Source organism: Mustela erminea, chromosome 6 (genome assembly GCF_009829155.1).
Source record: "Mustela erminea isolate mMusErm1 chromosome 6, mMusErm1.Pri, whole genome shotgun sequence".
In the NCBI taxonomy this organism is placed as follows: domain Eukaryota; kingdom Metazoa; phylum Chordata; class Mammalia; order Carnivora; family Mustelidae; genus Mustela; species Mustela erminea.
In genome coordinates this window covers 25,213,722-25,228,873 of record NC_045619.1, presented here as the reverse complement: position 1 = coordinate 25,228,873, position 15,152 = coordinate 25,213,722, and the positions used below count along the sequence as shown (strand labels likewise).

At 37.5% G+C, this 15,152-nt stretch overlaps 1 protein-coding gene across 7 annotated transcripts in view; it reads right to left on the bottom strand.

Annotated features, from left to right (window-relative positions):
• Positions 1 to 15,152, bottom strand: part of FGD6 (FYVE, RhoGEF and PH domain containing 6) — a 117,731-nt gene that overhangs the window by 47,093 nt on the left and 55,486 nt on the right. For all 7 annotated transcript variants that reach the window (XM_032346717.1, XM_032346715.1, XM_032346711.1 and 4 more), the window contains 3 exons: positions 14,199 to 14,266; positions 14,083 to 14,113; positions 1,548 to 1,699 (listed from right to left, as the gene is read on the bottom strand). In XM_032346717.1, the coding sequence (XP_032202608.1) occupies positions 1,548 to 1,699; positions 14,083 to 14,113; positions 14,199 to 14,266 (251 nt within the window). The remainder of the gene's footprint in view (positions 1 to 1,547; positions 1,700 to 14,082; positions 14,114 to 14,198; positions 14,267 to 15,152) is intronic.

The window sequence follows — 15,152 nt, the reverse complement described above, 5'->3', positions numbered from 1 at the left end:
CTATTTTGTGCAACGTGATATTCCTGCCAAGCTTAGAGCCCTGACCAGCACACCGTAGATAACTCAAAACCTTGTTGAAGGCAGAAATGAAGTATTTCAACAGTTATTAAAAGCCAATATAAAAATAAAAGTTATTTTAGAAAGCATACTAAAACCAAAGAGTATGTCTTAACTTGAAGGCCCCTAAGAGAAAAATATTTTAGTTAGTAGAAAATATCTTATCCAAGGATAAGAAGAGTTTTGTGCTAGTAAGTGTAGTTTTCCCCATAATTATTGTTTTAGCTGTCCCTTTCATCAGTTAGTCTGTTTCTTAGGAATGCTTAATACTTTACCGCAGAACATCTATCGATCTAAACTTGAGAAAATTTTCAGCACAAGCAAAAAATAAATTTAAACCTCCTTTAACACCCGCTTACATAAGTATGCATATCCTTTAAAGGCAACTAAGTAATTTTAAAGATAATTTTTATAAGAATGACAAAGTATTTATACGAATATTCTTTGCAATTATATTTTATTTCTATCATGACTTTAAAAAATACCTTTTAGTCATTCCTTAACCCCGTGTTATTTTACACTTAGGCTGTAGCTAGGAATTAATTACTCATCTAACATATTTTCCCAACATGCAGAGGCATGGTATTTCCAAAACAGACAAGAAGTATTTTTCTGGAAAAGAAAACTTACAAGGAAGTTTTGATCATGAAAATAGGTGATATTATTTTGTTATTCTAATCATTTGGGGTTCCCCAGGGACAGGAAGTTCAAAACCCCTAGAACAAATTTTCTACATATTTCCAAAGGTGTCACCGAAGTGTCTGCTTACTTTCTATAATCCAAAGAAGCAGTTAACTAGTCTTTTCCAGTTTGGAAATCTATAGCCTAGATGGTATCATACACATGTAAATTTTCTAAACCACACAAACCTATTACCTCAGTGAATGGTTGCTTTTCCAAAATGTAAAGAAAGATTCATGATATTCCAGAAAAGATAACAAAGCATTTAAAAACATTTCAGTGTGAATATACCAAGTAAACTCCCTCAATCTCAAAAACCTTGATCATCAAAGGTCACCTACAGAAAAGTTAAATTGGCTGAATATATGGACCCTTCTTGTTTTCGAGGCAGTATTACCAAAGAATTTAAACATTCCTAGAATTGAGTTCAGGGCATCAAGGTTGTGAATTCTGGCCATCTAAAATGACCAATCTAGGGGGGCCTAGGTGGCTCAGTCAGTTAAACATCTGTCTTCACTCAGGTCATGCTTCTGGGTCCTGGGATCCAGCCCCAGGCCTGGGAGTTTGCTTCTTCCTTTGCCCTTCTCCCATCCTCCCTCTCTCCCCAACCCCTCTTTTTCTCTTGCTTGCTCTCTGTCAAATAAATAAAATCTTGAAAAAAAAGACCAATTTACAGGTAGCTGTCAAGAAAATTCAATACATTGAAACAACTCAATGTAAGGAACACCCCCTCTCTGCCACATGCAGGGCCCCTATTACGCCTTCATTGAAAAGAGGGACTCTGGGAAAGCTAGTCAGTCCATTTTTACCAGTTTGACATCCTTTCCTCCAGTTCCTTCAGGAGATCCCGGTTGAGCTCATATAGCTGAGGCAAGTAGTACAGGATCTGATTTAGGATCCGGTCCTCAATCACGGGTTTCCCAAGTTGCCTGGAAGCATGGGCCACTGCATTTCGGAAATCCTATTACAGTTCAGAGAAGAAAAAATAACATACACAGACATATAATTGACATAAAGCTTCCCCCCGCCCCAGTGCTTCTCTTTAATACAACATAAATCACAAACTATTTTCCATGTAGAATTACAAATCGAAAGTGCCACTTCATTGTCTCCACTTAGCTAGACAGAAACAAACAAAACAAACAAAAAACCCACTACAATAAAGTGGCTAGGGTAGGTATTTGGTTTTAAAACAGTCTGTATAGTATTTCTCTTAAATCTTTTGATCTCCAAACTTTGTAATTATATTAAAGGGTATCTGGAAATTGGATTGCAACTCTTAGTTGCCTTTAAACTTATTCCCATACTGCTATATGAACACAGTCCATTCATTTTAGGAGTCCCCAAGAGATCTTACTTAATTTTATTCTGGAAAGTCCCTTTGTTCACTTTCAGTAATTATTTCCCAACAACAAGAACATTCTAGGTAAGGTGCATGGAGGAGACTATCACATTCTTGATAATTAGAGAATACTGGATCCAGTATTACAGGGTATCTTGGTCTAGCCTCATTTCCCTCATCTGTTCAGTGGGTTTGGAGACTTGCATATCACACATCATCAGGTAACACACTTAACGCTTTTTGCAACATGTGTGGCACACAGAATCAAAAAAATATTTTCACTGTGGACCTTAAACTCTCCTCTCCCTCCTACTGACTTCTCAGTAAATTCACCAGGATTTACAGTTTCCACAATATAAAAAATATTCTCCTTGTATATTCTCTTCTGTCAACTTTTCCCTAGAAAATTATTTACATAACATGTTTTAAGACAAGTCCACATCATTCCATCCTGTCAACTCAGAGGACTTGGGAAGGGTGGTGGTGTCTGAGATCCTAATTGTCTGGTTTCACCCTATCTTGAGGCCCACCCTCTGGGGATAAGTAAAACAATAGTGGAATCTGTTCCAAAGTCCTAAGGACTCAATAACAGAGACTGTTCCTTCTCAGAAACAGCAGGTTTAATTAAAACCTTAAAGCAAAGGCTGGGTAAAACAGATTCTCTACTAGGCTTCATCTTCCTTTATGTTTATTTCAAATAACTTTCCCTTCAGGAATTCAATGGGCAAATGAAATAGAAAAAAAAAATACAGATTTCTCCTCTGTTCCCTTCCAACACACATATATTAATCATAGGCAATTCTCATGCTTCTTGTGAAGGACAAAAATCTTGTGTAAAATTTTTAAAGTACATGAAAGGATTCCTTTCCTCAAGGATGGTCATTTCAGATAATTCAAATCCTCCTGTGCTGAACAGGTGCTAATAAACCCTTCACTAGGGCTTCAGTATCTGGGACTAACTTTATCGGTCCAATAGTCACAATGGCCCAAAGGAACCAAGTATTTACAGTAGTAACTAAAGAACTACTTTTACAGCTAATTACTATAGTATAAAATAGGAATTTGTAACTTGCATAAACTCCAATCCAGAAAAACCGCACAAAACATCTCCAGAAACCAAATGGATATTGGCCAAATTCCACCTCCGAGCAGCTTGTTTCTATTAGCATTCACATTTACTAAGAGAATATAGAGCTACTTAATGCTTTTGAAAGTCATTAGATTTTTCCATCAGACAGAACTACAGAATATATTTACATGTTACAAATAACTTCCTCAATTCTAACAGTATTCAAAGCACAGGTAAACATCTTCTATAGTACTTTCTTTCTTTGGGACCAGTTTAATGATTAATATAACTTAAATGCAAAAATTCCTTGTTCAGCAAAGCAATGGCCACTGCCCTTTCTTCTGGTAGATAAATGATGAATATGTTTGTCCCCTGGCAGCAAGATGACTTTTATTTTCCAGTTGGAAGATATTTCCTCAGTCACAACAGTGACAGTAGCCATTAGCAGCTGAGTAGCTTAAGGACCCCATTTGACACGGCTTTTGCCAGACTCTTGCATTCCATATGTCTGCCACCACTGCCAAAAGGGAAACTTGTTTATTTAAGAAACATTCAACAGAAGCCAGCCAAATTCACACTGGGCTGACCAGCGAGATGGCTGCCTCTAACTGGAGGCGTCTGTCACATATCAGGCAAAGCATCACTTTTCCCAGTATTACTGGATGATGGCAGGTAGCTCTGGATGAACTAGTGGCCCATACTGTCCTTGTTAAAATTATGAGTAGCACAAAAAATATAATAGAAATTTAATAATTAAAAGAGCAAAAGAAAAACAATGACTAGAGATGATAGGAATTTACAGTTTCTATCTAGCTATCTATTACAAATTATTCCTAGGACCCAGGAATTTACAAATTCTTTTTTTTTTTAAGGATTTTATTTATTTATTTAGAGATAGAGAGCATACGTGAGTACTTGCACACACACATGGGAAGGGGTGAGGAGCAGAGGGAGAGGGTGAAGGAGGGGGGAAGAATCTCGAGAAGACTGCTGATCACAGTGCCCAGTGCAGGGCTTGATCTCACGACCCAAGATCATGACCTGAGCCGAAGCCAGGAGTTGGGACATTTAACTGACTGAAGCAGCCAGGCGCCCCAGGAAGTTACAGATTCTAAGCAGGCATTATAACGGCCATCGATTAGCCTTCACGGTACCTTTTTGAAAACAGAAAAGGGTACCCCTTACCCCAGGCCAATGCAACTCACACCAAGGCCTTCATAAGAGCACACAGCAGCTCTGGCCCAAGGCTCATCCCTTCACCTCTTGGGTCATCATCCCCTGAAAGCAATGGACTACGGCCCCAGTGTCAGATGTAACTAATTCTCACAAGAACTACACACAGAATCTTTAACTTTTCAGCTCTTCATGAACCTCAACATTCTCCAGAACTGGTGCCACCAGAAGGAGGAAAGCATTTTTTTTTTTTTTTAAATAAAAAGGATGATTACAACATTTGTCTGGTTATTTTTCTAAATGCTAACAGCCAGGATAATTTGGGAAAGTGTGATGACACTTCAGAGCCAGAGGCAAAACTATTTTGGGGCAGAAGAATTTAAATTCCCAACACCTCCTTGACTAAATCAGTGAGGATGCAAGACCACACGACTGGCACTTCAAAAATTAGATCCAGAGTACCCTTTTCCACACTGGAAAAGCCGGTTAATTACAATCAAAGGGGGGTGGGAACTGGGGTGTGAAAATGTGAGGCAAGCAATAGAGGTTATTGGAATCAACCACATGTACTTCAGCCTATGCTCCCAACATAAGCCCCACCAAAGATTCTGTATGTAAAACGGAACCACCTACACTCAGGTTTCTGATTACAGTAACCAAATGTGTGTTCAACTTGGCATTTTTAGAAATAGCAGGAGGCTCCTGAATTATAAAGCATATCACAATATTATTCTTAATAATTCCCAGAAAACCTACAAATGAGAACCAGATCAACTTCTAAAACACACTCAGTGCCTTTGAGGTATTAACATACCAACTTCACAAGCTCTGATCACCTGGCAAGACCTAAGCAAAAATCAATGCAGATTAAAAAAAAAAAAAAAATCAATGCAAATAAAGTCATGTATGAACCTCTAACGCAGTGAAGCACAAAACAGATGGTCTTACTCATCGGGTCAGGCTTTACATCTCTGGTGCCAAAGAGAAGTAAGAGACTTAATGAAGCTGTCCAGACTGGGCTTCCTGACCTGAGGGCATTCTTAACCACTATGATGACACAGTGGATTACAAAGACTAAATGGACATATGGACAGACGGGGAACTCTGCAGGGCTCCCTGCTTTCATAAAGGGCATGTAGAAGCACTTCATATTAATAAGCAAAAGCAGAGCAGCTGCAAAAGTCAAAGAGCTTTGATAAATATGCAGAAAGGGGTATGAAACTATGAAGTAAATGTAGAGGGGTAGAAAGTCCTAACATTAACAATTTGATTGTGTTTTTAAATTAAAATATCTGACCAATGAAATGATTCCTCCTTCTTGATATGCTCAGACCTGGTGATATTATGCGTGGTGATCAATGCATTCAAACTGTATAAAACACGACCAAAACCCATCCTTTATCTCCAGTCTCAATCTCCCTTAACAACATTAACAGGCAATCATCCTAATATATCCTAAGTGACCAATATATAGTCTCATTCTCCTCCTCAGAAGATGAAAAACTAGAATTTCTCTGGTTTCATGAGCCAACTGAAAGAATTCTGAAAACAAGCTCATATACCCAAAAATATACTATTTTCTTATAGCATGCTAGAAATTTCAAGTAATAATTTTTAATCAATTGCTGAACAATCACTAAATGCAAGGTCTTAGAGAGACCCAAATTCAAAGCCTGGCTTTGCCATTTAGTACTGGGTGACTTTTGGCAATTAGTTTTCTTCGCTTAAGAAACAGAAATAACATCCATTTGATAGGGTTGTTATGAGGATTAAAATAGACAATTTATGTAACATAGTTTTAGCATGTTTCAAGGCACACAGAGAGTGCTCAGTAGAAGGCCATTTATTTAAGTAAAGAAGATCTGGTTAATGATGATCACATGAATGTCATTTATAATCCACAAGTCCCTCAAAGTTTGGAAAGAGAACACTGAAGTAGAAGCATATCACAAGAAGGAAATACCAAACCAAAGTAGGGAAAACAAACACCTCAGCAGTAAGACAAAGGGGCTCTTAACAATGAACTTCATTCAGTGAAGGGCAGTCACATGAAGGAAGCTGCTCAAAAAGGAAAGGTTAGGCAGCTATGTGAAGAGATGCTAAGAAAGCATTCTTTACCACTAAAGAACAAATAAATGATAATTAAATGGTTAACAAGACTCAAAGGACAGGGTCTATTCAGTAGAACAGGATAAAGTTATTTTACAATTGGAAAAAACTGAAAGGTTCTGTGAGAAAGTCTTCTATTCTTTTTTATAATGCATTAAAAAAAAAAAAAGAGGAAAAGATATATTCTAGTTACTGACACACAGATATTCAAGTAACTTTGCCTCTAACTCCACGGATTTCAGTGAGAGTCCTTCAAATTTTTAAGGTAAATGTGTTCCAACCTAAAGAAATGAGTGGAGCAAAGATGCTTCATTACTACCTTACTACTTAATTAAAGCCCATTTTTGCCACCCCCAAAGACCTCAAAGTGTCTGATCGTTCTCTTGTAAAAAATATATCTATATTTTTAAATCATGCTATTTGGACATTCATAAAATAAATTTATAAAGCTGTTTATTAAGGCAGTCTCCCATCAAAGGGAAAATAAGATAAGACAACAAAAAATTGTATCACTTGCACTGAACTATACTTTAAGTATCCACGGTGTATTTCCTATTAAGTACAATACAATAGCAACCTCCGGATTGGACAACCTCTGTTACAACAGGGAAAAACAAATATAAATAACTAGAGCTTTACCAAGTACTATTTTATTTGTCAGTTGTCTCTCATTCATTCAACAGATACGAATTTACTGGGATAAAGAATCAATGGAACGTAAAAATCCCTGTCTTCATGGAACTTACCTCACAGTGGAAGAACTTAGTAGGGTCTAAGTTAGTAGGATCTATTTCAGGAACAAACTATTTTGACTGATTTGATTAAATGTTTATTTGGTAACATCATAATTAAATAGTATACATATTAATTTATATATATAAATAAGTTCTGAATAACAGAGCAATTTTTCTTTTTTTTTTTTTTTTAAAGATTTTATTTATTTGACAGACGGAGATCACAAGTAGGCAGAGAGAGAGGAGGAAGCAGGCTCCCCACTGAGCAGAGAGCTGGATGAGGGACTCATGACCTGAGCCAAAGGCAGATGCTTAACTGACTGAGCCACCTACGCATCCCAAGATTTTAAGTAATCTCTACACACAATGTGGGACTCAAATTCACAACCCCAAGATCAAGAATCACACATTCCACTAACTGAGCCAGCCAAGTGCCCCATCATCACACCAACTTTATGTGGTTATTATTATTATTATTATTCCCATTTTCCAGAAGAAACCAAGGCTTGACTAATTTGTCCAAGAGCACATAGTGGAGGAGGCAAAATTCTTAACCACCAATCAGTCACACTCATTCACTCAACAAATGTTTGCTGAAAGCCTTCCAATGAACAGGAATGATGCTAGGTGCTGGAGATACTATCCCTGCCCTCACCTAGCTTACATTTTAGTAGACCAAAAATACACAGGTAAATAAACAATATACAAATTATATTTAATGCCAAAAAGAAAACAAATGGAAAGTGAAGGAGAAAAGGATAGTCAAAGAAGGCCTCTCTAAGGAGGTCGCATTAAGCTCAGATTGGAAGGATAAAGAAAAAACTAGCTATGAACAAATGAAGAAGAAAGATTCCAGGAAACTGCATTAGCAAAAGCTATGAGCCAAAGTAACAGCAGTGAAATAAGAAATGGAAGGTGGCCTGTATGGCCAGAACATGGTCAGTGACTGAGAGAGAACCCCTCTTATTCAGCATCTCATCTTAGTAAGAGGCCAAATCACATAACACCTTTTGGGTAGAGGGAACCATAATTTAATGACCCAACAAGAGAAAAGGAACTCTATCAATAATCATTGTGCCAAGACAATAGCCAGGACTATCACAAGCAGACTGGGACATAAGGCCATTCTATTTATTAGCCTTGGGGAGTAACGTGGACTTTACTCTTAACGCAATGGGAATCATTTAAAGGGTTTTAAACACGGGAATGACATGCTCTGATATATATTTTAAGAAAATCACTCTTAAAATAAGGGAAAAAAATCATTTAAGAAACAGATTGTAGAAAGGGTGAGAATGGAAACAGGAGTCCCTGTGAGGAGGCTGGAACAGTTGTCTGTGTAAGAGATGATATTCTGGCCTCGGTTGGTGGCAGTAAAGTGGAAACAGAATTAGTAGGTTTGCAGATGGGTTGGCTGGAGAAGTGAGGGAGAAATAAAGAACAAATCCTAGTTTTCTGGCTTTGGCAGCCACAGGGATGGCACTATTCTTTTAAAAAGGGAAACACTGATATTGGGTATTGATTTAGAGACACTGTGCACCACTGGACCTTTTTAAAAAATCTAGTTCAGGGGTGCCTGGCTGGCTCAGCACTAAGCATATGACTCTTGATCTTGGGGTTGAAAGTTCAAATCCCACGTTGGATGTAGAGATTACTTACAAAAAATAAAAATCAGGTTCCAAGTCCAGGAGCTCAAGGCAGATATTGCAGAGCACGTATCACAAAAAACCCTAACTGTAAAGTCTTGCTCTTGCAGCTACAGGCCCAATTTTTCCTCACAAACACAGGCAGAAGAATCAAAGACCTTAACTGAATATACTGGCTCCTCGAATCTTGAGTTGATTTTAAAGTGCATGCCTCCATCCAAGCCCACTTCCTTTCAGTGTCACAATAGCTTAAATGATGAAATTCTTCAGTCTAGATTTTACCTTTTTTTTCCCATGAGCTATATCACCTAGTTTAGCAAATTCTAAACAAAGAAATGTCAGTGAGCTAGAGTGATAAAGTGATATATAAAGTGTTAGTGAGCTACAGTGACAAATTTAAAGCTTAAAACTATTGGACATATTGGACAGTGCAGATACTGAACATGTCTGTCATCACAGAAACATCTATTAATGCTATTCTAGAGTCTCTAAGACAGAAAACTATTCATGGGAAATCATGTATAACTGAAACAATAGCTTCTCCCAAGCCACTTGGATACTTGGTTGATTTCCAAAAAAAAAAAAAAAAAAAAAAAATATACTGGATTATCTAAAGCCCATTATTTATATTTTAAAGCAGTCATATTCTAGGATATAACACAGACATGAACTCATTCATGTGAAGTCAGATAGCAACAGTGTTCAGGATTAAAACTATCCATGGGCTACCTTTGTGGGGTCCTTTCAGTAGAAAGGTAAATACAAACTTTAACGGGTGGTGGGGGTGGTAAAATGAAACAAGAGAGACTCTTTTGACTTCACCCACATTAGGCTGCTAACAAGTCTCTCCTAGTAATGGCTCTCACCTGGCTAAGGTTCTATTATTAAAATTCCCATTAGAGCTGGGCTGTGCTGCGTTAGCATTTGCACATACCAGACAGGATGTTAACATGAGGCTGGCAGATGATCTAGTCTCACTCCTACATTAAAGGCTTAGGAGGTTTTGAAAATGTACAAGTCAAGGTGGGTTTTGGATGATTCACTCTGTTCAACACCATCTGGGAAGAAGCCAAGGCCATCCATGAGAACTATCAGATCGGAGACAATATGGGAAATACCTCACCTGGCTGTTCACTCTTATATAAGAGTTTATGATTTGTTCCAAAAATACAGGGAGGGGTAAGAGCAAGGTAAATAGTTTTGAATAATAAAATAAATAAACTAGTGAAGCTTTTTTTTGGTTTGTTTTTAGAGAGAGGGAGCATGCATGTGTGTGTGCAGGTGACGGGGAAGGGGAAGGGACAGAAGGAGAGATTTTTTTTTTTTTTTTTTAAAGATTTTTTATTTATTTATTTGACAGAGAGAAATCACAAGTAGGCAGAGAGGCAGGCAGAGAGAGAGAGAGAGGAGGAAGCAGGCTCCCTGCTGAGCAGAGAGCCCGACGCGGGACTCGATCCCAGGACCCTGAGATCATGACCCGAGCCGAAGGCAGCGGCTTAACCACTGAGCCACCCAGGCGCCCCAGAAGGAGAGATTTAAAAAAAAAAAATTTTATTTGACAGAGAGAGACAGGTCACAAGTAGGCAACAGAGAGGGGGAAGCAGGCTCCCTGCTGAGCAGAGAGCCTGAATGCGGGGCTTGATCGCAGAACCCTGATATCATGACCTGAGCCGAAGGCAGAGGCTTAACCCACTGAGCCACTTAGGCACCCTGGAGAGAGAATCTTAATCAAGCTCCACACCCAGCATGGAGCGTGGGGTTCCATCTCACAACCCTAAGATCCTCACCTGAGCTACCCAGGGACCCCAGTAAACTAATGAAACTCTTAATTGCTTCTCTACCTACTGGAATCCGAACTTCCTTCATTAAAGTGAAATATTAGTAGAGAGGGAAAAAAGCATTTGGAAGGGACAGAATTATAAAAAGGCTACTGTCTGATAACAAAATGAATTCTTCCCATTCACTGATGTTCTACAGGGGAAAATGAAGAAGGTAATGAAAGGCAATTTGGGCATCTACTATATATTGCGTACCATACCAGCCTCTTCACATACTTTATTTCATGGATTCCTTACAACCAGAGAGATCATTATTTGTATCTCCATCTTGCAAATGAAGAAAGCTAGGCCAAAGGGTCAGACTATTTTCTGAAATTCACACAGCTATTAAGAAACAGAATTGGAGGGGCGCCGGGGTGGCTCAGTGGGTTAAAGCCTCTGCCTTCAGCTTAGGTCATAATCCCAGGGTCCTGGGATAGAGCCCCACATCGGGCTCTCTGCTCTGCTCCCCGCAGAGCAGAGAGCCTGCTTCCTCCTCTCTCTCTGTGCCTGCCTCTCTGCCTACTTGTGATCTCTATCTGTCAAATAAATAAATAAAATCTTAAAAAAAAAAACAAAAAACTTATTTGTTAAAAAAAAAGAGAAAGAAAGAAAGAAAGAAAGAGAGAAAGGAAGGAAGGAAGAAAGAAAGAAAGAAAGAAAGAAAGAAAGAAAGAAAGAAAGAAAGAAAGAGAATTGGATGGGATGCTTGGGTTGTTCAGAGGGTTGGGCCTCTGCCTTCGGCTCAGGTCATGATCTCAGGGTCCTGGGATCGAGTCCTGCATCAGGTTCTCTGCTTGACGGGGAGCCTGCTTCCCCCACCCTGCCTGCCTCTCTGCCTACTTGTGGTCTCTATCAAATAAATAAATAAAATATTAAAAAAAAAAAAGAAAAGAAACAGAATTGGGGCGCCTGGGTGGTTCAGTCGGTTAACCGTCCGACTCTTGGTTTTAACTCAGGTCATGATCTCAGGGGTCCTGGGATAGAGCCCTGTGACTGACAGGCTCTCCACTCAACAGGGTGGTCTGCTCAGGGATTCTCTCCCTCTGCCCCTCCCCACAACTCTCACTTGTGGGCACTCTCTCCCCTCTCAAAAATAAAGTTAAAAAAAAAAAAAAAAAAGACAGAAAGGAAGGAGGGAAGGAATGAAGGAAGGAAGAAAAAAGGAAACAATGTACTTAGGCAGGACAGACACCGATATTTTTGCCAACTTTCTTAAAGTGTGGTCCTTAAACTGTTACTGGTCTGCAAAGACATTAGTTAGAAGGGTGAATAAGGGACTGGAAACTTTTATGTCACCTTGACATGGTCATGACATTTCTATTTTATTTTACAAAAGTTCTGATCCGGCATGGATTGGAAATTTTGAAATCCAGTCCCTCACCACATTATGAGAAACACTACACTCGCGTATAGGCACTATGAGGACTGGGACTCTGCTGTTTATCGTGACATTCTTCAACACGTGTTCTATGCAAGATTTGCTGAACTACCACACTCAAGTTCCAATTCGATTTTTTCTGGCTCCATAGTATTGTTTGCCTCCATTACCTTATCAAGTGAACGCTTAAAATTTCCTTAGAGAGGAAATTTTTTTACTTTTTTAAACATGTTGATCAGAAAATATGTCAAATAAGTACAATTTGTTTGTCCTACAGATAGGCTGAGCTTTCCAGAGAAAGGGAGTTCAGCTTTTTCTTTTTACTCTACAATTATTTAAACAATAGAGAGGTTCAGTAAAAAATGGAATTTATTCAGTTCAAACCAGAGTTTATTTTGGAAAGTTATTTATTCATCATGTTGTTATATATTTGAAATGACAATATACTTCAAACTCAACAAATCTGTTTGGGTGATCAAATATCATGCTATAATTTTTAAAAATGAATTACATTTTGAACTAAAAAAAGTAAAAAAAAAAAATAACGTAACAGAATTTGAGAGTTGTAGCTAAAGCAGTAGGATATGATCTCTCTTGGGTAAATTCTATATAGTCTTATAAAAAGAATTTTATTTATTTATTTATTTTTGATGAAGGGTTGTATAAATGCCAATTGGATTTTAGTTGGTTAATGGTATTATTCAGTTCTTGTATATCCTTGCTGATTTTATGTCTATTAGTTTTTTTACTTACTAAAAAAAAAAAGTTTTGGAATCTCAAAAAAAAAATGAATTACAAAGAGAACTAAGCAATACAGTCAAGAGTTACATAAGAAACTATTCACATGACAGTAATTTCTCAAAACAAATTAGTAATGTTAAGAATTGTTAAGAAAAGATTTCCAGGGGCGCCTGGGTGGCTCAGTGGGTTAAGCCTCTGCCTTCAGCTCAGGTTGTGATCTCAGGGTCCTGGGATTGAGCCCTGCGCCCAGGCCCTCTGCGCGGCGGGGAGCCTGCTTCCTCCTCTCTCTCTGCCTGCCTCTCTGCCTACTTGTGATCTCTCTCTGTGTTGAATAAATAAATAAAATCTTAAATAAAAAAAAAAGAAAAGAAAGAAAGAAAGAAAGAAAAGGTTTCCAAAACTAGAGATTTTTCATGCAGGAATTAGAGTTCCAGGTTTCTGTTGGATTTAGTGAATGTGAATCACCCTTAAATGTACCCTACCTTTTAAGTTCACACGTATCTTTTAAAAGGAAAACTGAAAATGATACTCTTAGAGATATTAATGGGTGTGAACCTACCATTTCTCAGTAATTAAGTTTAAGATGATGTTAATAATTATACCATCCAACTAAATTTTCACTTCAATTTCTTTCTTTATTGTTTCCTCCACCTTACCCTTCTTTTGTTAAATTTTAATAACTTGCCAAAATATAACTGGAATAAAGTAGGATTAAAAGTACTTTCACTTCCAATGCATACTAGAACTTGTAAAAACTTGCAGGTACAAAAAAATGCATGAGAAAAATGAATATGCTGTCAGACACATCATAACTGTTTTCCAACAAGTTTGTTCAAGTTGATAATTACAAAAATTGAATAAAGATCTTTAAAAAGTTAGTTGTAAAAATGTCTATTTTCAGTGTCTATTTTTGAGAGCAGATTCAGAAGGAATAGTTCTGAACACTGATCATGACATTTTTTATACATTGCTAGTGCAAAATTCTGATAGACATCTTCTGCAAATGCCCAAGAAATATTATCACTAAAAACTCTTTATTATGAACACAGGAAGTTTGAAAACTTCGGAAATATGGATATAAAGATTCTATTTTTTGGAAATCATCTGGGTATACTACACACACAACAGATACATACATTTCAGAAAATATCTATATTCACATATACATGAATTTGAACATGTAATCATATATTAGAAAGAGTATGTGTGTATATATATACACACACACACACATACACGCATACATATATATAAAGTATATTTAAAGTTATGCTAAAAATTTTTTGACATAGGGAAAAATGCAAAAGAGGACAGTTATTTGTAGATACTCACAATATGCAAAAGTTTTAATACATCCACAAACCTGTAAAAGATAACAATAAAAGAAATGTTTTAAATGAGCCAATGGGGAAATAAATGGTCTTCCGAATTATAAACTGAATACCTACACCTTCTCTGAGCTCATGATCTCCTTGGCAATATGATGGACTTTACTCTTCATTCCAGTATCTTCATTCTGTGGAGAAGAGGGCATTAAAAAAGCATGAACTTGTAAAAGGATAATGAAAATCAGCTTTGAGCCAGTAAGATATAAATTCAAGCTATGACACTTAGAGGTTTCTGATTAGAACATATTCTATACTATATAACATCTCAAATAGAAACATGGAGAACTAGATACGGTTACTGAAACACAATACAGGAAGAGTGCAGAGCATTCGGTGATCTCAGGTTGGACTGTTACCAGCACTGTACTGCTCGACTGACCGTCCTGAGAAGCCTGAGCCTCGGTGGAGCACAAGCCAATGATTCAAAAACTGGAAAGTCACATTCTGCAGGAGAAATGGCTCCTAGAGATGTCACATAAACATGAGTTCTTCCCAATATATAAACTAGGAATTCTTCCACTACCCTGAATGTCTTTTTAGTATCTGCTGGTAATCATGGCATCTCCTCACAAAGATTCATTGCTCAACAAATACCCACATATATCATCCCCCTCCCTTCAAGATTTAACAAATCCCAAACATTCTGCAGTACCTGGTTTAAAACATTTCATGAAACAAATTGTTATATATTACGCTAAAGTTTCCCTCCCCCTCCAAGAGTAAATATTAATTGTGCAGTGTATACTTATCCCTTACATGTTTTCATATTTTAGTAGAGAACAACTTAAAATCAATATAAAAAAAATCCTAACCCTTCCATCAGAATATATTGTTATGCAAAAAAAAAAATTCAAAGTAGGGTGTGAAACCAACAACTTACACAAATAATCTTTAAGGAGCAATCAGTTATTCATTCAGAACGCATTAATACTGCTGTCTAGTTAGCCTAGGATATTTTGCCTTGCTCCTTTACCTTAGCTCCCAAACTCTATCCTTTATTTTTCCAAACTTTAT